Source organism: Mobula hypostoma, chromosome 16 (assembly GCF_963921235.1).
Source record: "Mobula hypostoma chromosome 16, sMobHyp1.1, whole genome shotgun sequence".
NCBI classification, from domain to species: Eukaryota; Metazoa; Chordata; class Chondrichthyes; order Myliobatiformes; family Myliobatidae; genus Mobula; species Mobula hypostoma.
In genome coordinates, this window is record NC_086112.1 from 38,759,730 (window position 1) to 38,785,658 (window position 25,929).

The following is a 25,929-nucleotide window of genomic DNA, read 5'->3' on the forward strand; positions in this document are numbered from 1 at the left end:
TGTTAAAAATAAATAATTTTAACAAATTCTAGAATAAATTCCAGACATGATATGCTAAAGTACAATTACAATACAATTGGATACACTATAGAAACTTTAAAGTATGTCAACCCTAAAAGCAATGTGAATAGGAATGTACCAAATACGTATATTGTACCTCCCATTTTAACAAGCGCATATCTATAAATGACACAAGACCTGAAGGTGCATATTTATTTGCCATGAATACTTTAGTTGTGAATTCACTCACACAAATTTGAAATAATAAGCTTAGATATCAAACATATATTCATAATTTAACAGAGAAGGGCCAATTTTGTCAAACTCAGACTCAAGAAACTGAAGTTCTTGTCAATGAATCCCAACACTTACTCTTTGTCTTTACGTTCCAAATTTCCACTTTAAACTGTCAGGATGCTGTCAGACATCTCGTCTTAAAAGAGTTTTAATCCCTGCACTAAAATGATGTTTCTTCATCAGTAACTTTGTAAGCTCTGCTCCTTCAAAACCACCACCATTCACAACCATTGGCTCAAGCCAAACTAGGGACTGCAATTCTCAAGACTTGTTTGAAAGAAAATTCAGTTTCTAACCCATCACTAAAAGTTAACAATATGTTCTCCGAATGGTGTTGATTTCCAGTAATTTCACTTTATGCTCCCATGATGAAATCTAATCCTAATCTTTCTGTATAGCTGTAAACTGCTTAATTTATTTCCCTGAAGAGCAAATTGTTCTGCCTTTTATTTATCATTTACCAACAATTACACAGGATTAGAAAAACCAGCTGTGTGCATTCCTCTCTCATATATCTGACTTCATACATACTACCATTCTACCCCCTACATCTGACTTACAGCCACTAACTTACTAAACCTCGCCCTTCCAAATCCTAACTACTTGGCCTTATCAGTTTACCTTGCATCTCCATGAAACAATGAGAATAAGCACCATATATTTGAACTATGAATTTTTATCAAACCAAGATGCATATGGAAATAAAATTTAGGACACGTGCACTCCTGAATGCCAGTACTAGTTATTAAAAGCACACATCTGAAATATCCTGATGTTATATTGTTGGTCAATTATGACCTTGAATGATAATGGTTGAGTAACGGTTTCCATTATCATGATATAGACATTGCACAAGGAATCTGACACAATTCAGAAGTGGACTATGGGACACCCATATATAACATGCCTATAATGACACCATACCAGAATATGCATTAGCTTCATATCTTAATGAAGTAATGAATGGGAAGATTTACCTTAGCTATAAACTTACAAGGCATCATAGATTTAAAGTAAGTTGTCCTTCAAGGATTACTAACATGACCCACAGCATATTTAAGGTACTAAGCGTATTAACTGCATAAGATACTGAATGTTAAGTCATCATTATTTATCATTATTATTGTTTTTATTTATTTTTTCTCTTCTATATTATGTATTGCATTGAACTGCTGCTGCTAAGTTAACAAATTTCACGTCACATGCTGGTGATAACAAATCTGATTCTGATTCATTTATCATTATACGACACCAGATAATTTACAATTTTTAATTAGTATTCCTCTCCCATTCGTTACACCCGTTTTCCATTTGAAATCAATTTGATTGGAATTTTGTCCATTCAATAGTTCCATTTAGTATCAGGGAACATATACAATATACAACCTAAAATTCTTGCACTTCACAGAACTCCACAAAAACAGAATAGTACCCCAAAGAATGAGTGACAGTAAAAACGTTAGAACCCCCAAGCCCCTTCCCTGTATCATTTTATATACAGAAGAATAAATGTAGGGAGAACCCATTATTTATTAAAGCAAATGAAATTAAGTTCAGGCAAACATGTGTACCATGCAACATTTATTATTTTAAAGGCCTAGATAAAAAATGCATTATGTCATAGTTGATCATTATATTACTTTTACTTGTGTTATCAACATTTTGCATAGAAGAATTTAAAGTATGTTTGGCAGTGAACTAAAAGACAGTGGACCAAACCTTAGAAAAATATGGCTAGCTAATAAAAAGTGGTTAAATTACATGATCTACTTTCTGCTGCACCCTGTACAGGACACCCAGGATGATCATGGATTATAAAATATTTCCTTCAAATACAACTCTCAGGCTACACAATTATTGTAATCCCTATCCCTGCTACACGGATGTGAACACATATCAAACCTCTCAATGTTTTTTTACGATTGACATAGCATCCTTCAGGAATCTTCGTGCCACATTCCATGCTATTCTGAACAGTGTGAATACATAACCCACCAGCAGACCTCCATTCACACAGTCTTCAATCAATTGAAATAGGAGAGATATGATGGCCAGGCTTTCAGTTTGCTTTCCCAATTTTCCTGAATTATTTTTCAAAAAGTGTCAGCTGATCTCCACAAAACACACTGCTTCTCCTCTTACTTTTTCTATGTGAATTGTTTCTCAACATGAAGCAGGGCAGTATTCTACAATCACCAACTAGTGGAACTTTGCCTAATGAAAACTCCACGAAACAGGAAGTGTCTGCACATTATTCTATCATAAGCCTCACGGAAATAGCCACCTGGCACACATACAGGTTACAGCTCCAACATACTAGTAAAGCAGAAATATTGAATAATTTTCCGTGTCTGGCCAAGATCACCAACATTCTGACATAGCTCAGGTGATTATATCAAATTCCTTCTCTCTCTTCCAAATTCCTGTTAATGGTTACCTAACAGATATTCTTATAATACAATCAGCAGACTTTAATCAGAAAGCAACCATCACACATGATGAAACGGCACAGCAGACTCAATGGGGCCAAATAAATGGCCTAATCCTTCTCCTATATCTTACGGTCTAACATCTGAGGAGAGAAATGTACAGTTAACATTTTGGGTCTCAACACTTTGACCCAGTCCAGATGAAGGCTCTTGGCCCAAAACGTAGACTGTCCATTTCTCTCCACAGATGCTGCCTGACCTGCTGAGTTGCTCCAAGCTATTAACTATTGTATAGATGAAGGGTCTTTGACTTGAAATGTTGTCAGTTTCTCTTTCTATAATGCAGCCACACCAATTGAGTCTTTCCAGTATTTTCTACTTTTGTTTCAGATTTACAACATCTGCTGTTTGTGTTGACTTTAATCAATTTTTGACTGTGTATCAAACAGCTTTTCCTCTCTCACCCAAATGCTCTTTTCTAATGTGGCTGCATATATACTTTTGTGAAACACTCACAGTATTGTGCAGATTACTCTTACTTTTCATCAACTTTCAAAGATAGTAGTCAAAGATTAACGATTTTATCATTAACACATGAACATCAACGACGATGGAACATCTCCAATTGCGAATTTACTGAAATTGCCAACTCAGTGCAACTAAAAATAGAAAATGCTGTAAGCACTCAGACACTTGAAATATTGGCTCTTTCTCCAAATCCCCCCCCCCCGAAACTCACAGAAACTGGCTGACCTGCTGTGTCTTCTAGCATCTTTTGTTTGTACCTCAGATTTCTAAGAGTTGCGTTTCTTTTTTCAGTACAATCTTGGATAACTGAAAAATGTCAATTTCTAACTAATCTAAATTAAGCAGTTGGCATATTAGGCAATGTTCTAATCATATACCAATCCCGTGAACAGCCGGTTACAAACAGAAATGTGATAGCCTGAATAATTTTGGCAGTTTGTTCACATGTGGTAAAATTATAATCAATCTGATAATCACAGAACCTGGAAAAATCTGAATGGAAAGAAACCAATTTGATAGTGAGAATTTTTCTTATTTAATTTCTGGGGGAGGTGTGTGTGTGTACGAGAGGGCATGACTTAAGGATTGAAGGGCGCCCATTCAGAACAGAAATGCGAAGAAATTTTTTTAGTCAGAAGGTGGTGAATCTATGGAATTTGATGCCACGGGCAGCAGTGGAGGCCAAGTCATTGGGTGTATTTAAGGCAGAGATTGATAGGTATCTGCGTAGCCAGGGCATCAAGGGTTATGGCGAGAAGGCGGGGGAGTGGGACTAAATGGGAGAATGGATCAGCTCATGATAAAATGGCGGAGCAGACTCGATGGGCCGAATGGTCGACTTCTGCTCCTTTGTCTTATGGTATGTTTAAATCTTCTGCCAAAGGGAGAAAATGCATTTCTTCAACCCTCAAGGATAAAAGAGGCTCCAACATTTCAGATGCCTTTCACAATTGAAAATGACGCGGGTTAGCAGGTGAGATAATGAGAAAAATAGCATTCAATTTTTTAAACTACAAAATTAAAACATCACAGCAGAATTTAAAAAGGGAAGGAACATCTTGGAAGACCAATGGAAAACGAAAGCAATTTTACGAGATAACGAAATGTAACAATTATGTTCTGACTTGCATTCGCCACACCCAACACGCTCATCCAGTACTTAAGACAATTGAGTAAATAAAGGTCGAGACGATTCGCCAAGTAATTGTCAGCGATGCTGTCAAGTTGTTTAAGTAACAAGCCCTGAATTACATCGAAAGAATCGAAATATAGACACCTGTTTTCAGTATAGCAACTCTGCTTAGTAGAATACTCCGAAATAACTTCAATCCTGTCTAGTTAAGGGAGAGGATTTACTAATAATCAACTGGTAAACAAGGATTAGCAACTAAAACGCTGCTGAGGCTTTTTAATCGACACCCTGTACCACTGCCTGCTCAAGCCGAGACAATCTATCCGCAATCTGTTGCAACCTGTGGATCAGGTTACAGGAGGCAAGCACAGGCCGCCAACTTGTTTGAACTTAACTCTGCGCGACGTTGTAAGTCCTGTGGGGGGAAATGTCCAAATAACCATCTCCTGTTTCATACTGTGTCGCCTGCCTTCACGTTTTCTTCCCCTCTCCTTTAAAAAGCTAGTCATCTATCCCATTAGCGACTTCTGATAAATTGTTTTTCTTGCTGAGGGGAGGGGGAACTGAAAGAGGATTCGGGCCTGCAGAAGTGGATAGGGAAACGTTCGAGATCAGTAAGACGCTGCCTGCACTGACCAGAAGTGTGGCATTCACCGCGGCGGGGTGCCCGACAAGTTGAGGGATGGCACAGTGCTGCGGAATCTCTGAGACCAGCAGGTCATCCCAAGTGCAAACCACAGCTGTTCGATAACTCACCCAGCAGCAGCAGCTTGAGTTCCCTTCGGGCGTCCTTCTTGTCCCTCCGCAGCTGCCTCTCGATTTCGGCGTTGATCCGCTGGGACTCCTTGTCCTCCTCGGACAGGCAGCAGCGCGCCATCACGGGGCCCGAGCAGACAGCACCCGCCCGGTTAATTGAGCGAGAAGACGACACCGCCACCGAACCGGACCGGACTCCGAGCTGCCGAGCCGCCTCAGCACGGCCACGCCATTGGAGAAGTGGAGGCGATGGCAAGCCAAGCGTCCACGAAATAAAAACAAAATAACTTTATTTTATTCCTGCTCTTCCCTTTCCGCTTTAAAAAACAAACACGCGCAAAAAAAAGTTGTTTTCAATGGAGGCTTGCGAGTATTTACACTTGCAGGCTCCTGCCGTTGGTGTCCGATCTGATGAAGTGGGCGGGAATACCCAGCGGGAGAGAAGAGGAAAAAGAAACCGTGTCCAACACTCACTCACAGCGCAACAAGTCAGGCGCTGCTCATGAACTGAGCGACCAGGGGTTTTCTTTCGTACAAAAAAAGGCGGTGCGACACCAAGACGAGGGTAAAACTGCTCCAAAAGAACGTCTGCTGGAAAATGGCGTTGCTGACAGCAAATGTGCTGGAATCACATTTTATTAATTTAAATTTAGCATTGTTTTATTGTTTTGTTTCTTTCCTGCTATGCTTTTATTTTGTTATTTCCGCATTTATCAAGTAATGAAAACAATCAGCGAGTCAGGCAGCATCTGTGAAAGTGAAACAGGAGATGGAAGAAACTTGTAGTATTTTCTGATTTTACTTAAGATTTCCAGCTTCTGCAGTTTTGTTAATTTCAGCCCATTAAACCATTAACAAAAGGAAAATATTTGCAATAATCAGGCAATACGAATCGCAGGGTCTGTAAATATTTGCACGGTGTACTTTTAATCCATACATATTTGGTGGTGCATTTCTGAGCGGTTTGTATATTGGAAAAAATGGCAAGTCTGTCATTGCATTGGAAAGTGAATGGGGGAGGGAATGTAAAATGTACAAGTTTTGAAGTCCTGAGATAACCGAAAATATTATTAACTTTTTAATTATCCAGATTATAATAATAGAAGAATACAAATAAATCATTCATACTGCCAAGACTTTACACATCCATCCTCGAAGTATGCGTAACCGAGCGTTCTATAAATGAAATAACACTGTATAAATCCATATATCTGGAATATATTAACTCGGACTGCCTATAGAGGCTGACATACAAATCTCATCATTTCGCTAATTATATTATTCATTTTCAATTTATTATTTACCAACCCCTTTCAGTTATTTTATATGTATAACTTGTGAGGTAAAAATCTTCTCCCCGTTTCACCTTTTTTCCTTTCCCGTGAGGTGCATATTTAAATTGTATTCTCCGTGAAATGTTGTTTTGAAACAAATCTTTTCTTTTCCCGGTAGCATTCCTCCCTCATAAATAAATTCCAAATGTGACTTCCACCGATTTGTAGATCCAGGTATAATGCTTTCGAGTGACCTTGGATTAAGTGATTTTCAAATTTCCCACCATCTCAATCTAGTATAAGATCAAGTGCATACCCTTTTGTTTCTATTGGCTAAATATGTGACGGCCACAAATGGTACATAAGGACGACAATTTAAAATAATCGAAAGATTCGCTAATCTTGGGCTAATTCCTAATGATTTATTCTGCTTTATTTCCATAATAGTGCATAAATTTTCCCCCTATCCCATTGTTGCATGTCTGTTACAGTCCTTTATCCTTTGCGGTCTTCATATACGTTCGGTTTTGGTTCAGGCAAGTGAATGTGTTCATCCTATTTCCCCTTCTGCATTACTGCACCAGATATTCTGAACAGCACAATTGCCGCTATATTTGAGGACACCTCGTAAAACTAGTCCCAAATTGGCAGAAATGGGAGCACGAAGTTGCCGCGTCTAAATGTTCATTCAACTACGGCGACCTGCTGCAAATTGTGCCCAACGGGTGAGCAACAAGAGAGTTCGCAGTTCAGGCGCCGCCTTGCGCTGAGATTTAATAATGGTGCAGAAGGAGTTTGGGCGGATTTTAAAGCAACTGAGCCAGTTTTCCTACTCAATCATCTTACCGTGAAATTTGCATTTTATGAAACTCGGAAACATTTTAGAGGGCTGCCATGTTAAAATACCTGCTCTCCAACAATCACTAATAATAATAATATGAAATGGCGTGCTGGCACAATGCGAGAGGGCGGGGAACATTTACTCAGTCCTTTTTTCCGGAATTGTCCAGAACGTAAGAGACATTTCCATATTATAGTCTGAATATGAGGCAAATTCCTTTTAGATAGGGAAGCTGGAGAGGGAATCAAAATACGATTGCAAGTGTTTGGAAACTGTCGTTAAATTATAATAACTAAAAGGATATATCAATGTAAATTGAAAAATGTATCCGTGTATTTTTGATCTACTTGGTGGCTGTGTAACGTGCCAGAGCTAATTTCATTTCGGGAAAATTTAGAAAGTGAAGTTTACAATAAATAAGAAAATAGGAAATTTATAATATGTCAATACATGTTGGGAAAATACAATATTTTAATGTAATTCTGGCTATTTCCTCTGCCATTCTGTTGAGCCACTGTAGATTACTGTATAGGATTCACGTATTCGTTTTGTGCAGCAACTTTTTTAAAAAAGTGCGACAAAATTGAAACCTATGTTAATTTAAACAGAAATAATTTTACGCACGTATGCTTCATGCATCATTTCGTACATTCCGGAGAGATTGCTCATAGCTTGCTCTCTCACCATCGCACAAAAACATCAAATGAGGACATCAGCGACCAAATGCTGAAAAGGTACTCAGCACACTGTGGGTTTTGGTAAGAGTCTGAGACTATTGAGGGTATATATATCTTCGAGCACCAGTTTACGTTACGAAGGATCGAAATAGTGACGTCATTAGGTGAGTCCCCCTGACTGGAGGAAAATACACGACACGCTGCCGTGCCCAGTCTAGTCCAATTCCACTGTATCAGCTGGCACCATCCGCTTTGGGTCAGTTGATTTTTTTCATAACTTGCACATCAAGAAACAGGCTTTATTCAACCCAATTTCATGGTGCCCTGGCTTCACACAATAAACAGCATAGGGGGCTATTCTCTTCTCAGTCAACGTATATATTTAACCTTGCAGCTTCTGCCGCATGGACACGGTAGCCTATCGAAGCCAGATTTTAATTAGTTAGGGATGCTTGCTGTCAAAAAATTCCGCAGAAAATTTTCCCCTCATCAGAATTTGCCTGGAGGTTTTTTGTCTCCGTGGTAGTTAAAGATTGTTAGGAGAAGTAAACAATGGGAGCCAAAAAAAATTGTTGAACAGATTTGATGGACCAGTATTGCCTATATTTTAATTCATTTAAATCGAAAAATGATAATTTATTTGTTCAGTTTTTTTATTTCCTACACTTATTAAATATAAAGCTTTAAAATTGATGGAAATCTGAATTCTAGATGAAACTAATCATGGTCATATCAAAATCTCTGCAGATGCTGGAAATCCAAGCAACACACACAAAGGGCTGGAGGAACTCAGCAGGCCAGGCAGCATCTCTGGAAATGAGTATAGTTGATTATTCCAGCCGAGATGAGGAGTCAGAGTTAGAAGGTGGGGGGAGTTGAAACCCGGAGAGGTGAAGTCAAGGGCTGGGAAGTTGGTCTACTGTCACGATTAAGCCGCACTCAGGTTGGAGGAGCAACACCTTATATTCCGTCTGGGTGGCCTTCAACCTGATGGCATGAACATCGATTTCTTGAATTTCCAGTAATGTGCCCTCCCCCCACTTCACTATCCCCATTTCCCTCTCTCACTGCACCTCCTTGCCTGCCCATCACCCCCCCCGTGCTCCTCCCACTTTTATTTCTTCGATGGCCTTCTGTTTTCTATTATATTCCCCCTTCTCCAGCCCTGTGTCTCTTTCCTCAATCAACTTCCCAGTTCTTTACTTCACTGCTCCCCCCTCCCAGTTACACCCATCACCTTGTGTTTCTCCCTCCCCTCCACCCACCTTCTAACTCTGACTCATCTTTTTTCTCCAGTCCTGAAGGGTCTCAGCCCAACTGTACTCTTTTCCATAGGTGAAGTCCCATCTCCTCCTGTTAATTTTTAGCACAGATGGTAATAGTAGCTCAAGATGAATAGTATTGTCATTTCCCTCTCTGAATCTAAAATCATTTCAGCATTCCCAGCTTATATCCAGTTAATCACATCCTGATAGATCAGTCTCACAGTGTCAGCAATGTGTTTCTTTAACCAATGATAGATACCTGAAAGGTATTCTTCCAATACCTATCTCCCTCTTGGTGTCTTGCTGCTGAGAGTGATGTGATGCTTTGTATATAAGTCAGCATGGGGATCCAAATTTACTATTGCCATTACAGCACCAGCAACCCAGGTTCAAATCCCACCACTGTCTGTCAGGAGTTTGTTACTTCTCCCCACGACTGTGTGGGTTTCCTCCCATATTCAAAAGACATATGGGCTAGGGGGTTAAGGTTGGTAAGTTGTGGGCATGCTAACTTGGCACCAGAAGCATGGCAACACTTGCAGGCTGCCCCCAGCACACTCTCAGACTGTGTTGATTGTTGATGCAAATGGTGCATTTCTCCGAATGTTTCAGTGTACATAAACAAATAAAACTATCTTTATCCTTTCCAGTGGGTCACTGTGAAAAGACGGCATGGTTTGGCCATTAAATGCCGAAGTATAAAGTAAATGACAGAATTCTTATGACTACAGAAGGATCTTGGCATGCAAGTCCACAGCTCCCTGATGGTATAACAATAGTAGATGGGTGATAAAGAAGGAATGCAATATGTTTGTCAGGACATTAAGTTTAAGAGTTGGCATATCATATTGCAAATATATAATACCTGGGTGAGGCCACATTTGGAGAATTGTGTGCAGTTCTGCTTGCCACATTATAGGAAGAATGTTGAGGCTTTGAAGAGGGTGCAGAAGAGGTTCCCTGCAATATTTCTCTAAAATCTTTGAGTGTATTAGCCATAAGAAGTTGTTGGACAAACTTGGATTGTTTTTTATAGCACGTCAGAGACTTCGGGGAGAAAGCAACCTGAGACAGAATCTATTTCCTGAGGTGGAAATCTCAACTATCAGAGTACTTAGGGTTAAAGTGAGGTGCGGCGGGGGGGGGGGGGACTTTAAAGAAGATATGTGAGGCTTTCATATAGTAAGTGGTAGGTGCCCAGAACATGCAGCCAATCAAGGTGGTAGAAACAAATACAATAGCAATGTTTAAGAAGCTTTTAGACAGATACATAAAAAGCCTGCGAATGGAGAGGTATAGACCACGTGCATAGAGTTAGAGAATTATACAGCACAGAAACAGGCTCAACTATGCCGGCAGATGACATTAGACAAACTGGCATCATGGACAGTGTAGACATGTTGGGCTGAAGGGCCTGTTCCTGTACTCTTCTGTTCTATGTTCTCTGATAAAAATTAAGGGGATTTGAGAATATTATGGCAGATGAAAGAAGGCAATCCAAGATAATCTCTGATTAGCAAATAGTTTTGCAGATGAAAACTAAATTTAATAGTATTTTATTGGTATAGCCACCAGTAACTGACTAAACCAGCTGTTGACCATATCCATTCACATCCGTACCCCTTGGTGTAATGAAACAGAGATGGTGACCAGGGTGAGAGAGAATAATGGATTCATGAAAATTGATATGTCAAGTTCATGCAAAAGTTTCTGTTAAGAACAATAACTGTAAAAATGCAGGGGCAAATGTTAATCTTATATATTTCCATCAAGCAAGCTGTGCAAGAGTCTGACCTACAGCACATCAAATACCAGAAAGTGCCCAATGCACATTGAGATGGAGATTGAAGTCACTGAAGATGAGAAGTTGCTCAAAGTCAATTTATTATCAAAGTGCGTATATGTTACCATATACTAACTTGAGATTCATTTCCTTGCTTTAGAGAAAACAAAATACAATTTATGAATAATTATACATAAAGAGTGACAAACAATGTGCAAAAGACAAATTGTGCAAATAATAAATGTAAAGAAATCATAGTAAGATCAACCAAATGTGGCAAGAAAGATGGGACAGGGAGGGGAAAGGGAGGCATTTATATCAAATACAAAAGAGTGCTGCAGGTACTAGGGTAGTTTGTGGATACAGAAGAGAGGAAACTGTGTGGACTAGATTAAGGCTGGGGCACTGTGTATTAAACAAAACATTGAAAATGATAGGGAAACACCAGAGAGGATTGTGTGAAGAATGTCAGGAAGAGGAGTCAGTAGAACATGTAGTTCTGAGTTGCAGGAAGTATGGGATACAGAGAGAGATTATGAGAATTAATCTAAGGGAATTGGGGGTGCAGGAATTCACATTGAAAGGGTTGCTAGGCATGGGTGAGAGAGCACAGGTCAGGGTACTTTTAGCTTTCTTAAGGGGTACAGGGTTTTTCTTAATAGGATATGATGGATAAGCAGGAATAGGGTACAGGGTGGCCGAAGATGGGTGGATAAGGTGTAGGTTAGGGTGTGTGTGTGTGTGTGTGTGTGTGTGTGTGTGTGTGTGTGTGTGTGTGTGTGTGTGTGTGTGTGAGAGAGAGAGAGATTAGATAGATAGATAGATATTGATTGATTGATTGATTGAAGGGATTTAAGATTGTAAGTCTATTGCACACTCCGGAGCAGAAGGTGGCGGTAATGCACCATTAAGCTGGGTGCCAACCGCCATAAAACAAGACGGAGAAGAAAAAGAAGAAATCATAGTAAGAATGTGAATTGTAGAGTCCTTGAAAGTGAGTCTGTAGGTTGAGGGATCAGTTCAGAGTTGTGGTGAGTGAAGTTATCCATGCTGGTTCAGGAGTTGATGGTTGTTATATAATAACTGTTCCTTAACAGAGTAGTGTGAGGCCCAAAAGTCCTGTACCTCGTGCCCAATGGTATTCGTGAGAAGTCAACATGGCCTGGATGACAAGGGTCCTTGATGATGGATGTTGCTTTCTTATGGCAGCACTCTATGTAAATATGGTCAATGGTGGGGAAGACTTTGCTTGTGATTGTCTTGCTGGATCCACCAACTTCAGTAGTCTTTTCCATTCCTGGGCAATGGTATTTTTATACCAGGCCATGATGCTCAATGCAGAGGCAGAGAGAAGCAAAGCAATAAAGGGTTTATAGGCACAATTTTTATCGTGAATGATTCAGTGATATAGAATGACTATTATCAGAGATGCAGAAGTGTGGAACAAGGCAAGAAGAAGAAAATATTGTCTCCTTATGCATTAACAACATATAGTTTGATAATTATGATTAACAGGTTATACATTGTCATTAAGGGCCATTTCAAAAATTTGACTCACATCATTAGACTGGAGATGAGCCACTTTCATTCAGACAGCCAACCATCACTACTTGAAGTAACAATTTACATCAATCTTGAACTCAGTGAGGGACACATCTTTGAGCAGGAAGATCTTCCTCTTCAGATGTAATAGGTAACATGTCCTGCACACAAAGACTGTGAACGTCCAAGTATCAGCCATGACACAGTGGTGGCAAAGTCTCTTTTGATTGCTGGATCAAGACCCACCTCAAAGTTGTGTCTTAGGGATTTACTAAAGTAATAAGCTTCTCAAAAACAAAAATACTTATAAATAAATGAATAAGAAGAGGGCTTTTTGAAGGAACAAATGCTGGAGCAAGGAAGGTTGCAGAACTGTCAGGAATGTGGATAAACACATGAGCTGAGATGGGTCAAATTTATGTTTTATAAAATGTATGATTATAAATGTAAGTCAATCACAGTGCTTTGAACCTGGGAGACCACCTATTGTCTATGAATCCCACAAAAGAACATTAATAAAGCAGGATTAAGAATTTAACAAACAGGTACACAAGTAGGTCATTCAGTGCCTTGAAGCAATCACAGAAAGGTGCGCCAGGATCTTTACTTTCTTACTGAACACACTCACAAACTTCTTCAAAAGTTCTGTTGAAAGCATCCCAATTGGTATATCATGGTCTGGTATGGCAATTTAAGTGTGCAGGAATGTAAGAAGCTGCAAAGAGCATGGGCACATCCTTCTGCATCGAGCTAGCTAGAAGAGGCACTGCTTCAAAAAGGCAAGATCTAACATGAAGATCTTCACCATCTGAACCATGCCAGATTTTCACAGCTACCATCAGGCAGGAAGTACAGAAGCCTTAAGTCCCACAACAACAGGTTCAACAACTGCCGTAACCCTAATCACGATGTCACTATGACCACTTTGCATTACAATGGACTTCATTTTTATCCTCATTGTGTTCTTTCTTGTTAAAATTGTGTATAATTTACATTCAATTTGATTTTCTTGTGCATGTTGTTTCGATGCCTGTGATGTTGCTGAGTTTTTCACCGCACCTGTGTATACATGTACCTGTGCATATGACAATAAGCTCGATTTTGACTTTGAACTTGATCCACCAGTAATATTGTAGTTGATCCAATCATGTCCTTGACACTATTTTTCCACTTTCTCTCCATAACCTTGACACCTTTCTAATTTAAATATCTGTCATTTTTTGCTTTTAGTGTATTTAATTCATAGCTGTCAAGCAGTGGGGCTGCCAAAGGTTCATGACCACAAAGAATAAATTCCTCCTCACCGCGATCAAGTCAACAGCATATTTACATAAAGTTTGAAATGTTTTAAGGACTGAACTACTCAGTCTGGTTCTGCAAGTAATTTCAAAACACTGACAACTTTATAAATGTTGTCATCCCAAGTACTTAGAAATTAAGCAATCTACCATTTATGCATATTTCCTTGTGCTCATCAAATGCTACTTCCAGAACAGTTTCAACATATTTCCATATTCAATTTTACAATTAACTTCAAATTGCAAACTGCACCTTTTAAAGCCATAAAAATGAACTGTACTTTCCATGAGTTTTTTTTTGAAATTGAGGGACATTTTCAAAAACAAAGTTAATCCTTTCTGTTTAGCTGGCCTACCCTCTGCTTGTTTACATTCCAGCAAACTGGAGTCCAAAGCAATGAGTTCTGTGGGTACTTTACAGGCCTGCTGCTAAGTGCAGATATACAGCAAATGTAGGTGTAAATTGTTTTTCTATTTCAGAACAGCAGGTTTATGTGTCAGATCTAGCAGGATTTATTGCACTGATAATACTTTACTTAACATACTTTACTTAAATCATATTGGGCTAAAGTAGTGCTTGAAGCCATCATTCACTCCCACCTTGCAAAAAAAACTAAAGATTTGCACAATGCATTTTTATCTGAAGTTAAATTGAAATCCATGAATTACTAGTTCCTTCAACCTATATTTTAATTAGAGAGGATAGATAAATGGCAAAAGATTATTAAATATTGGCCATTGGTTTGATATGTTTTTGCAATTTTAACCAAACAAGTTCACACATTAGTTAGGTCAGAATCCAGTAAATTTACCACCAAGATCTCTTTTCAAGTTCTGATGGATTATCCAATGTAAGTGATTTACAATAACTTGTGCAGAACTAAAACCTCAGACAGCATGAAGGCACCTTTTAAAGAAATCCAAAGGAAATTTCTCTCTACCACCCCCCCCCCACCCCCACCGCCAAGAGCAAGCATGAAGCTTTCAGTGAATGAGTCAGGCTGCTTTCTAAATTTGATCATTTTAACAGAAAAGAAGAACCATACTGGGAATTAAGTGACTGGAAAAACAAAAAAACATTCATTGGTCATCGAAGTTATATTAGAGACAAAATGTGAGAATTTTAATGTTAAGCGTGTCAAAGGAAAATACAAATATACTAATGTTAATGCTACGGTCATAATTTAATTAAAATTGGTTAAATTCCATTTTGGGAAATAGTCAGAAGAACAATTAATCTAGAAGCATGAAAAACAACTAACTAAAATGAAGTTTTTTTTTGCCAGGAGTTTTCAGGTGTTCCATGCATCTGGAATAGTTAAAAATTTGCCCCTGAGGCAGTTTGTCCTGAAGCCTTTTACAGTGTGCTGAGCCAGGGAGGCATGCTTTGTGGGAAAGACTTGCTCACTTATGATGCAATTACACTGCTGGTGCCTTTCAATGTGCATTATCTTAGAACTAAGAATCAGACCAACATTTCTTGAAAGGAAACTACACCAGGAAAATCCACACTTTTATCATAGATCAGCCGCAAATTGTAGGGCAAAAAAAAAATCATAATACGAATATAGGAAATGAGGTCTTTTGTACATCAAGTAGTCCGATGTACACTCTCCACAGCTTTGCATTTATTTTCTTTTAAGTTCCAATACAGTTCCTTCTGGAACATCAGTACTGAAGCTAAGCTTCCTCCACCTTTCTTCCTGCTAATACATTCCATACCATAACTATTCATTCCGTAAAATTTTTAATGTAATTTTTAGTTCTTTTACTATTATTTTATTTCATGGTCTTTTATTCTTCAGCCTTCTGCCAACAGAACAATTATCTCCACCCGTTTGTAGCAAGACCCTGCTTGGTTTCAAGAGCCTCTCAGATTTCCTTTTAGCTTATTCTGTTCCAAGCAGATAACCCCATTTCTGAAATCAGTCGTCCAAAGCTCCAATTGTTGCCAACTCAATATCCTATAAAGGTTTACCATGACTTTTTTGCTCCTGTATTTTATGACATAATCTATAGTGCAGGATTTTTCTGACTGATTTTATAACCATTTTCTCAAACTACCCTTCTAAAATTTTAATGATTTAAGCACACGGGTATACTTTTCATACTCCACAGAGAACCATACACTAGTGTTTTTATTGGCTCCCATTATCTCTAAACATATATATTTCTTTGTCATATCTTAGCCTATTTGTCACACATTGCCTTTCTTTGGATACTGTCCACTTATGCCCTCATTTATATTGTTTTGCACAGCATAATTATTAACAGAACTGACCTGCATATCGAATGTCAATTGTGTCAGCATGCTACAAATGATTATAAATAATTGAATGCATAGACCAGTTAAGATGAATGTAAAAAAATACTTAAAAATGTGACTTCTCGCTTTTACGTTTGTTGTTATACAATGTACAGAGACTTTTTTTATTGAAAATGTAACACTGTGACAGACCGTTTCTGGTAGCAATAATTCATCAATTCCTATTATTAGAATGACCATGTGAAACCCTAAAAATTCAAAGTATCTATTTTATTGAACATACAATCAATGACAAGGGACATGTAAGTTTTTTTTTGTGCAACTACATTGGTACTGTTGAAATTTCCTCCCAAGAAAGTCAACTGCCAGAAAACAATTATACTGGATTTGTTTGTGCAGTCTAAAATTATTGGAATAAAAAAATATTCTAGGGTCAGCATCATAAAAAAAGGATAGAAGAAAATTACCATCAGGAGGCATCAAATGAAACCAGTACAAAATTATGGCCAAAAAATACTATATTTGTAACCAGCGAGATCATTTGGGATATGAATATACAACAGTAGATTTTTCCAAAAGCTGCTTTCCTTCCCCAAACAATGACAATGCATGCATTTAAATGACAATTTTAAAAGAGCAAATATGCTTTCAAATATTGCAGGTTACGATTATCTAGCATAAATTAATGTCTCACCAGAGTTTTCACCAGATTGGCACTGTAACAAACGATGATACATACTATATTTCACTATCCTGTGCAATTTAGATTTCATCAGCTGTACATGTTATTAGCAAACTGAATGCCCAACCACGATAATACTGTATTTTAACTGAAATATTTAAATTCTCACAGACATTCATCATTTCCTCTTGAAGTGCCAATATGTTGAAATTCCAGAAAGACCAATTGACAGAGCAAAGGTGAAACGAAATAAATGAAGGTTATCAGTATGCCAAATGTTTTACATTTTGCTCAGATAAAAAAAAATTGACAGTGTTTCAACAGTAAACCATGCAGCTGGCCATCTTCATTGTTTTATACACAGCGTACCTAACTTCATTTATTCATTTCGCAATTAATGACATGAACTCGTAAATGATAATTAGTTCTACTTCAAACTGATGATATAAAATGTCTTGATCCTTTCATAGGAATGAGCAACACTGCATTGGTCCCTCTGGTGCATGACCAGTATATTAAGAGCTGTCATTTAACTTTCAAATTGTAACACCCAATACAGCACATATACTTCAGCAAAGTCAAAAGGTCATCTTCTCTCTCAGACTTCGGTTTTGATACACAAAGTTCTTAACGCCAATTTCATGAGGCATGAAACACAAATTTTGGATGTACTACAATATAAACTGTGACCAATCCTATCAAAAGCACTCGGATACATGGATCAGCAAATGAAATTGCCTAGAATACAATTTTATTTTTAAAAGACTTTGTAATTTCAAAGGATTTCTTCGAAGCACATTATTTTCTTTCACACATGACGATGAGAAGAAATGCAGCTAGTTATTGTCCACTTCATGGTCAGACATTTGGTCAATCTTTCTGGAAAAAGATAAACTTTGACAAAAGGAATTATATAATTAGAAACTTGTTGTGATGTATATTAATCAGACCAGACTGTATGATAATTATCTTTACTTCCAAAATGACATTTCAAATCCGTAGCTGAGAAAGAAACTGGCAAAGATTTACATTCACGTCTTAAAAAAGTAAATAATGTTATTCAAAAATGTGAATTAGCTATATGACTTACAATACAATTACATAGAAACATATCAATGCAGCACATTCAATCTGCCAAAATTATCACAAAGCCAATATGTGTACATCACACACATGCGCGTGCATGCACACGCATACACGCACGCACACACACACATACACACAATGATTACAAGTACATAATAACATTAAACCTATAGCCAGGTTTTTTTTGTACAAATTATAGGAATTTTGTCCATTGGTTCATTTTAATACATGTTAGGTGAAGGAGCAGAAGTGAAGGGAGACAATCACTGACCATTAACTTTGGTACTCCATAACAAAAAAAAAACTGTGTTGAAGCATAAACCCATGCATAAAGGCGTTCCACCTTTGACAATGGCCAGTGCAGGAACTTTAAAATTAACTGACCTTGACTTCTTTGAAGTTTTTGAGCTATAACCTCAAAGACAGAAAAATCTTAAAACTAGCAAGCTAAAAGAACACCAGACATTCATTCAAACCTGTCTTCTTCAAACATTCATCTGCTTTTGTTAACAGCCCAGGCCTCAGAATTTTAAGTTTGTCTATGGTTGGACAAAAGTAATAATACAGGTTCATTTTCCAGCAAGTTATGGCAAATGAAACCATTTTGTTTTAAAATTAAGGATCTTACAAGATTTTTATCAAAACATGATTACAGTACCTTTTAACATATGTGTAAAAAAGTTAGATACAAAATTGGTCATGGACACTAAGCAGCTTATGTTAAAGAATAGTACACAGGTAATGGCAAATATTATACAATGTGAAAAAGCACCAGTTTTTTCTCATTTATTTTGGCATGTCAAACAAATTGTTTTTAGGAGATCCAAAGTGCCAACACTGCAAAAAAGTTATTTGCTTGCTATTCATCTTCTACTCAAGTGTTTCACACCACATTATTTTTGGCTTCTTGAGGAAAGCAATTTTTATCTATTAAAATTCTAAATTAGCAAAGCAAATAAGACAGAGTGGCAATATTAAAATGTTCCTTATTAAAAGCCAAAAAGTTACACTGGAGCAAAGTATGGATGTCAATGATGTCTCCAGATACAGTCCTAAGGAAGAAGACCTATGTTGATATTGCAAAAATCAGCAAATATAGTGTATATGACATTTTGTTGGCATCTTTCCATAAAACAAGTTTAGTAATATTCATAGAGTGGCAATAATAAATAGAATTCAAACCCCATATATTGTTTTACAAGTACATAACATTCTCAATATTGTATTCTTACCTATATCTATCCACGTTTTTTTGGAAACAGTGTGGTAACATTTAAAGTTGAGTCATGATGGCAATCAACTATTGCTTAATGATCTCCCATCTTTATAACTTAAAGTGAAGATAAATTGTTTAGTATGAAACTTTATCTTTAAATAATATATATGCAATTTAAAATTCACATGACCAATTCTTCTTGCCCATCAGAAAAACAATACAATTATCATCATTGACAGCTTTGATTTCCATCAAACATTACCACAGTAACTGTGTACCACAGAGTGTCAAGAGGAACACCTCATAAAAAGGACACTGTACCTCAAATATTCTTTGGGGATTAGGAGAAGGGGAAGGGATGTGCTTATAAAAGCAAAAAACCCAACCCTTTGAGTGCAAAAATGGGAATTTACAGTGAAAATTGAAAATTTTGCATGAACTCACAAAGTTTTGCCTAAAAAGTAGACAGGTGCCACAAACGTGTGTCAGCATCTTTGCCCATTTTTGTTAAATAAAATCATAATATTTACTAAGACTCTGTAGAAGTACAGAGTCCAGGATAGCAATAAATTAGAATTATGCAAATCATTTTCACAGATAATACAGTTACTCTTTTTATTGTTAGGTCAGTTAATATACTAGACCAGGTTATATTCCTTCAGATTTAATTGTAGGATAGTGTCCTTGACAGCAGCAAAGACAAACCGTATATTCTCTGTATCCGTGGCACATGTGAAGTGAGAGTAGATAATTTTGTCACTATCAGGATTCAGGTCCACAAACATCTTCAGAATAAACTCTCTTGCTGCTTGTGCATCTCGCTGTGGTCCTATTAATGAGATAATTGGAAAGGAGACATGGTTATATAATTAAATGTTTCTTAAATAACCTTATTAAAAGTCATCACATAGAGATGATACAAGAAAGTGGAATAACCAGATCCATAAATTTGCAATGACCATAGAAGCCATGCATGCAGTTCATATTTCCAAAGTGACTGATGATTTAACTGATTTGAAAGAAACTCATTAGGCTTCTCCATAAATAAATATACTACTCAATAAGTCATAAAACCACCCATTAAAAAGGCTCTGCGTGGTGTTAATATTCATCTTTTCTGTAACAACAGATGGTGAAAAGAGCACTTGGTTTAGAATGAGATTCCAGTGCAGTATTGTGGGAGTGCTGCATAGACAGAGGTGGCACTCTATGGTTTAAAACAGGGGTTCTCAACTTTTTTTTTAGTGCCATGGGCCAATACCATTAAGCAAGGGTCTGTGGACTCCAGGTTAAGAAAACCTGGTTTAAACTAACATTTGGTGTACTGCTCCTTGGTTACTATAGATCTCACTATACCATACAAAGACCTAGTAGGGTGCTTTCAAGGTTCTGGTGAAAGCTTATGCATTGAAAAACCATAACTCTGTTTCGCTCCTTGTAGAGAGCACCTGACCTCCTGAGTAGTTGCAGCATCCTCTTTTTTATTTCTGTTCTCCATACCTCAATTTTTTTGCCATCCTCAATCGACTCTAAAATTTTCATAGCTCTATAGAAGGAATACAAAAACAATTTAAAGACTGCAAGCTACACACATCAAAGTTGCTGGTGAACGCAGCAGGCCAAGCTTAAAGACTGCAATCAAGGATGGGATGTTTTAGTTGTGGGAAAAAAAAAGAATTGGAGCTGTTTATTTCATGAGCATTCTTGAAAGTCATTGAGGATTTAAAATTAAATGATGATAGATTATTTTCACTGATTTTTACAATTATAACCAGCAACTGTGTGTGTGCGCACGCGCGCATGTGTACAGAAGTACATTCTCAAAAAAAAAAGCAAATGTTAAAAAGGGAAGTTATATTAGCAGAGAATTTGAAACAGTTTGTGGAATATTTTTGAGAAGTTAGGAAGTTCAAAAATAAAAAGGAAAGATCAATGACTTGATATTTTCATATATCATCCAGAATATCTCTAATTATCTCTGTTTGTGGATGCTTAATATGTACAAATTGCCTACTGTGTTTCTAGAATATAACCGTGCCCAGACTTCAAAATACAGTAATTAATTGGCTGTAAAGTTTTTTGGAATATTCTGACAGCTACTTGAACTACACCATATAAACACAGGCTTTCTTTGATATTGTGAGTGAATAGGACAAATCAAACCATATAAATTTACACAGTAACATAGCAAATAGGTGCAGGAGTAGGCCTTTCGGCCCTTTGAGTCTGCACTGCCATTCAGTATGATCATGGCTGACCATCCAACTCAGAACCCTGTACCTGCCTTCTCTCCATACCCCCCGATCCCTTTAGCCACAAGGGCCATATCTAACTCCCTTCCAAACATAGCCAATGAACTGGCCTCAACTGTTTCCTGTGGCAGAGAATTCCACAGATTCACCACTCTCTGTGTGAAGAAGTTTTTCCTAATCTCGGTCCTAAAAGGCTTCCCCTTTATCCTTAAACTGTGACCCCTCGTCCTGGACTTCCCCAACATCGGGAACAATCATCCTGCATCTAGCCTGTCCAATCCCTTTAGTATTTTGTACATTTCAATAAGATCCCCCCTCAATCTTCTAAATTCCAGCGAGTATAAGCCTAGTCGATCCAGTCTTTCATCATATGAAAGTCCTGCCATCCCAGGAATCAATCTGGTGAACCTTCTTTGTACTCCCTCTATGGCAAGAATGTCTTTCCTCAGATTAGGGGACCAAATCTGCACACAATACTCCAGGTGTGTTCTCAGCAAGGCCTTGTACAACTGCAGTAGTACCTCCCTGCTCCTGTACTCGAATCCTCTTGCTATGAATGCCAGCATACCATTCGCCTTTTTCACCGCCTGCTGTACCTTGTTTTAAAGGAAGACGATGCTACAAATCATCCATGGCAACCCAGTATTTACATCAGAAGTCCCTATGTCCTGTGCCAGCACCTAATGTTTTTATGCTTGAATACTTTCGGGGAAAGGTGACAAAAATAGATCACATATGTGCAGATGATAAAACTGCCTTCATTACAGTACAGGTGACCCCCATGTTACAGGATGGGGTGGGGGAGGTTGATTGCATCTCTAGAAAATGCTCCATATCATGATTTTCTCTAACATGAGTATTGCCTGTACTACTAAATTAGCCTTTTATATCAACATACATCAAAGTTGCTGGTGAACACAGCAGGCCAAGCAGCATCTATAGGAAGAGGCGCAGTCGACGTTTCAGGCCGAGACCCTTCATCTCCTGAAGGGTCTCGGCCTGAAACGTCGACTGCGCCTCTTCCTATAGATGCTCCTTGGCCTGCTGTGTTCACCAGCAACTTTGATGTATGTTGCTTGAATTTCCAGCATCTGCAGAATTCCTGTTGTTAGCCTTTTATATCTGTAGTTTATGACTTGCTCTGCTTACTGTTGAAACAAAAGAGAAATGGTCATTATCTATTAACTAATAAGCTATTAAAATAAACCAAAATACAATTATTTCAAGGATGCGAATGCACTGGAGAGAGTGCAGAGGAGATTCAAAAGTGTGCTGCCCGAGGTGGAGCATTTCAATTATTAGGAGAAACCGGATGAGCTGGGATTTGTTTTCCTTGGAGTACCGAGGGCAGAGAGGACAGGTTTAAGGTGGGGGGCAAGGGTTTTGAGGAAGGCTTTTATTCAGCCAGTGGGCATTTGAAATCTGGAACATATTGCTAGAGAGGATGGTGGAGATCGGGACTCATGTAACATTTAATTATTTAGGCTAACACTTGAAATGCCATGGCATTGCAGGTTACAGGATTAGTATAGAGAGGTGTTTGATAGCTAGTATGGTGGACTGAAGAGCCTGTTTCTCTGCTCTAGGACCCTATAATAACTTGTTTAAATAGTACGATTTTTTTAAATGGCAGCAATTTAACACCAATAAATGGCTGTGCTGCAAATATCTGTATACAACACTGCAAAGTAGTTTTAAGCCAGTGCATAATCTGCTGTACAAAATCCTATCTAGGCTTTGAAAAAAAAACAAAATAATCAGCTATTATACTCCTGTGAGCACTTAAAAGCACAGCTTTTTACCAATTAACCTCAGTTGCATCAAAACAACTTCGAATTTATCGCATGAAGGCTTCTGTCTGACAGGAATTTTATGAGTTCCAAAACTATTTTTTTTATTTTTCTTGGCTTCTTTGTTGCACCAAATATTATCCTTAGAAGGCAACAGCTGGCTGCTATTTGAAAGTCTCATTCAGTTTTGTTCTTGGTAATTTGAGGCTAACAAAATAGATATATTAAACAGTGGAAGATGATATCTGGAGACAATCTAGGGTACAGTCTGTATGCCTTTGATTTGAATATTCTGGGAATATCTGCTGTTGTCAACAGGCTCCAAGCGAAGGTCTAAGATTCAGCGGAGGTTAATCCTTCCTCTTTAGTATACATGGGATAAGAATCACCAAATCCTATTTATCAATGCTACGAAACACATTGATGAAGGAAGAGCAGTAGATGTAGTGTATATGGATTTCAGCAAGACATTTGATAAGGTACCCCATGCAAGGCTTATTGAGAAAGTAAGGAGGCATGGGATCCAAGGGGGCATTGCTTTGTGGATCCAGAACTGGCTTGCCCACAGAAGGCAAAGAGTGGTTGTAGACGGGTCATATTCTGCATGGAGGTCGGTGATCAATGGTGTGCTTCAGGGATCTGTTCTGGGACCCCTACACTTCGTGATTTTTTATAAATAACCTGGATGAGGAAGTGGAGGGATGGGTTAGTAAATTTGCTGATGACACAAAGGTTGGGGGTGTTGTGGATAGTGTGGAGGGTTGTCAGAGGTTACAGCGGGACATCAATAGGATGCAAAACTGGGCTAAGAAGTGGCAGATGGAGTTCAACCCGGATAAGAGTGAGGTGGTTCATTTTGGTAGGTCAAATATGATGGCAGAATATAGTATTAATGATGAGATTCTTGGCATTGTGGAGGATCAGAGGGATCTTGGGGTCCGAGTCCATAGGACACTCAAAGCTGCTGCACAGGTTGACTCTGTAGTTAAGAAGGCATACAGTGGGTGCATTGGCCTTCATCAATCGTGAGATTGAGATTGAGGTAATGTTACAGCTATATAGGACCCTGGTCAGATCCCATTTGGAGTACTGTGCTCAGTTCTGGTTGCCTCACTACAGGAAGGATGTGGAAACCACAGAAAGGGTGCAGAGGAGATTTACAAGGATGTTGCCTAGATTGGGGAGCATGCCTTATGAGAATAGGTTGAGTAAACTCGGCCTTTTCTCCTTGGAGCAACGGAGGATGAGAGGTGACCTGAGGTGTGTAAGATGACGAGAGGCATTGATCATGTGGATAATCAGAGACCTTTTCCCAGGGCTGAAATGGCTAGCTCGAGAGGGCACAGTTTTAAGGTGTTTGGAAGTAGGTGCAGAGGAGATGTCAGGGATCAGTGTTTTTTTTTAAATGCAGAGAGTGATGAGTGCGTGGAATGGGCTGCCAGCGACGGTGGCGGAGGCGGATATGATAGGGTCTTTTAACAGACTCCTGGATAAGTACATGGAGCTCAGAAAAACAGAGGGCTATGGGTAACCCTAGGTAATTTCTGAGGTAAGAACATGTTCGGCACAACTTTGTGGGCCGAAAGACCTGTATTGTGCTGTAGGTTTTCTTTGTTTCTATGTTTCTAAAATGGTTTCAAATGATTTTGGTTACTTGGGATTGTCAAAGATATTCTATCACAGCAACATTAAACAGGCAATGAACCAGCAGTTGGGGATTCAATAGATGTTGTGACTGAAGCTGGCTGCTCAGCTGAACCAGCTCCTTTGCTTAATTCCATTACATTAAATGTATCTAGGGAACAATAAGGGAAATAGTATATCCCAGGGGCAAGCGGACTGTTAACTCTGGGCAAAGGAAGGCTGACCCCAATGTTGCAGGCCTGATGAACTGCCTTCAATCATCTGTGTAGTGATATTTTTACTTTACAATCGAGGCAATTTAGGATCATGAGATAAGCCAACAAGGACTAATTTTACCTTAAATATTCAAAACATTTTGAAAGTAAAATATGAAGTTTTGTATGCAAGACAGGAACTTGTAAGTAAATAAATCTTTCGGCCTTTCTTAAGCACAGAGTTGCTTCCACTGATTGACTACTGACCGTCACAATCTGAGAAGACAAAATGGTTCTAGTAATAATTCTAAATTTCCTATATCACAGATGTAAGTAAACAATGTCATGGTCAACCTAATTTTAAGTCCATGCCCCAGTCAGGGAAGTAATATTAGTTTCAGAAGCAAAAGTAATCTCTTGAATTGTGTTTACTATTCAAGTCCCTGCACACTCACTGATTAAAAGAGCCAGCTCTCATCCCGAACAGTAGTTTGCTGACCATATTAAGGTAAAAACTGGAATTACTGTGACTCCAAAGTTCAAAGTAAATTTATTGTCAAAGTCACCATACGTCACCACATAAAACTACAAGATTCATTTTCTTGCAGGCAACCACAGTAGATACAAGAAACACAACAGATCCAATGCAACACCACAGCCAACAGGCAGTGAACAATCAATGTACAAAACAAACTGTGCAAATCCAAAAAGAAAAAAAGAAATAATAATAAACAATATTGAGAACATGAAGATGAAAAGCCCTTGAAAGAGAATCCAGTTTAGTGGCAGTTCAGTGATGGCCGAGTGAAGTACAGTAAGGTTACTCCCTCCGGTTTCAAGAGCCTTGATGGTTGAGGGGTAATATTTGTTCCTGAAACCCGGTGGTGTGGGTCCTGAGGCTCCTGCACCCTCTTCCCGGTGGCAACAGCAAGAAGAGAGCATGGCCTGGATGGTGGGGGTCCTTGGTGGTGGATGCT

The 25,929-nt window shown here is 38.4% G+C and overlaps 2 protein-coding genes across 3 annotated transcripts in view; both read right to left on the bottom strand.

The window, feature by feature from the left end:
- Nucleotides 1-6,388, bottom strand: part of LOC134357341 (guanine nucleotide-binding protein subunit alpha-14) — a 150,442-nt gene extending 144,054 nt beyond the window's left edge. Inside the window, exon 1 of the mRNA XM_063068781.1 lies at nt 5,143-6,388. Within this exon, the coding sequence (XP_062924851.1) occupies nt 5,143-5,263 (121 nt within the window). The 5' untranslated portion in view covers nt 5,264-6,388. The remainder of the gene's footprint in view (nt 1-5,142) is intronic.
- A 9,897-nt stretch (nt 6,389-16,285) lies between these two features.
- The window catches only part of LOC134357342 (guanine nucleotide-binding protein G(q) subunit alpha), a 234,883-nt gene continuing 225,239 nt past the window's right edge, over nt 16,286-25,929 (bottom strand). For both annotated transcript variants that reach the window (XM_063068785.1, XM_063068784.1), the window contains one exon: nt 16,286-19,901. In XM_063068785.1, the coding sequence (XP_062924855.1) occupies nt 19,711-19,901 (191 nt within the window). In that variant the 3' untranslated portion in view covers nt 16,286-19,710. The remainder of the gene's footprint in view (nt 19,902-25,929) is intronic.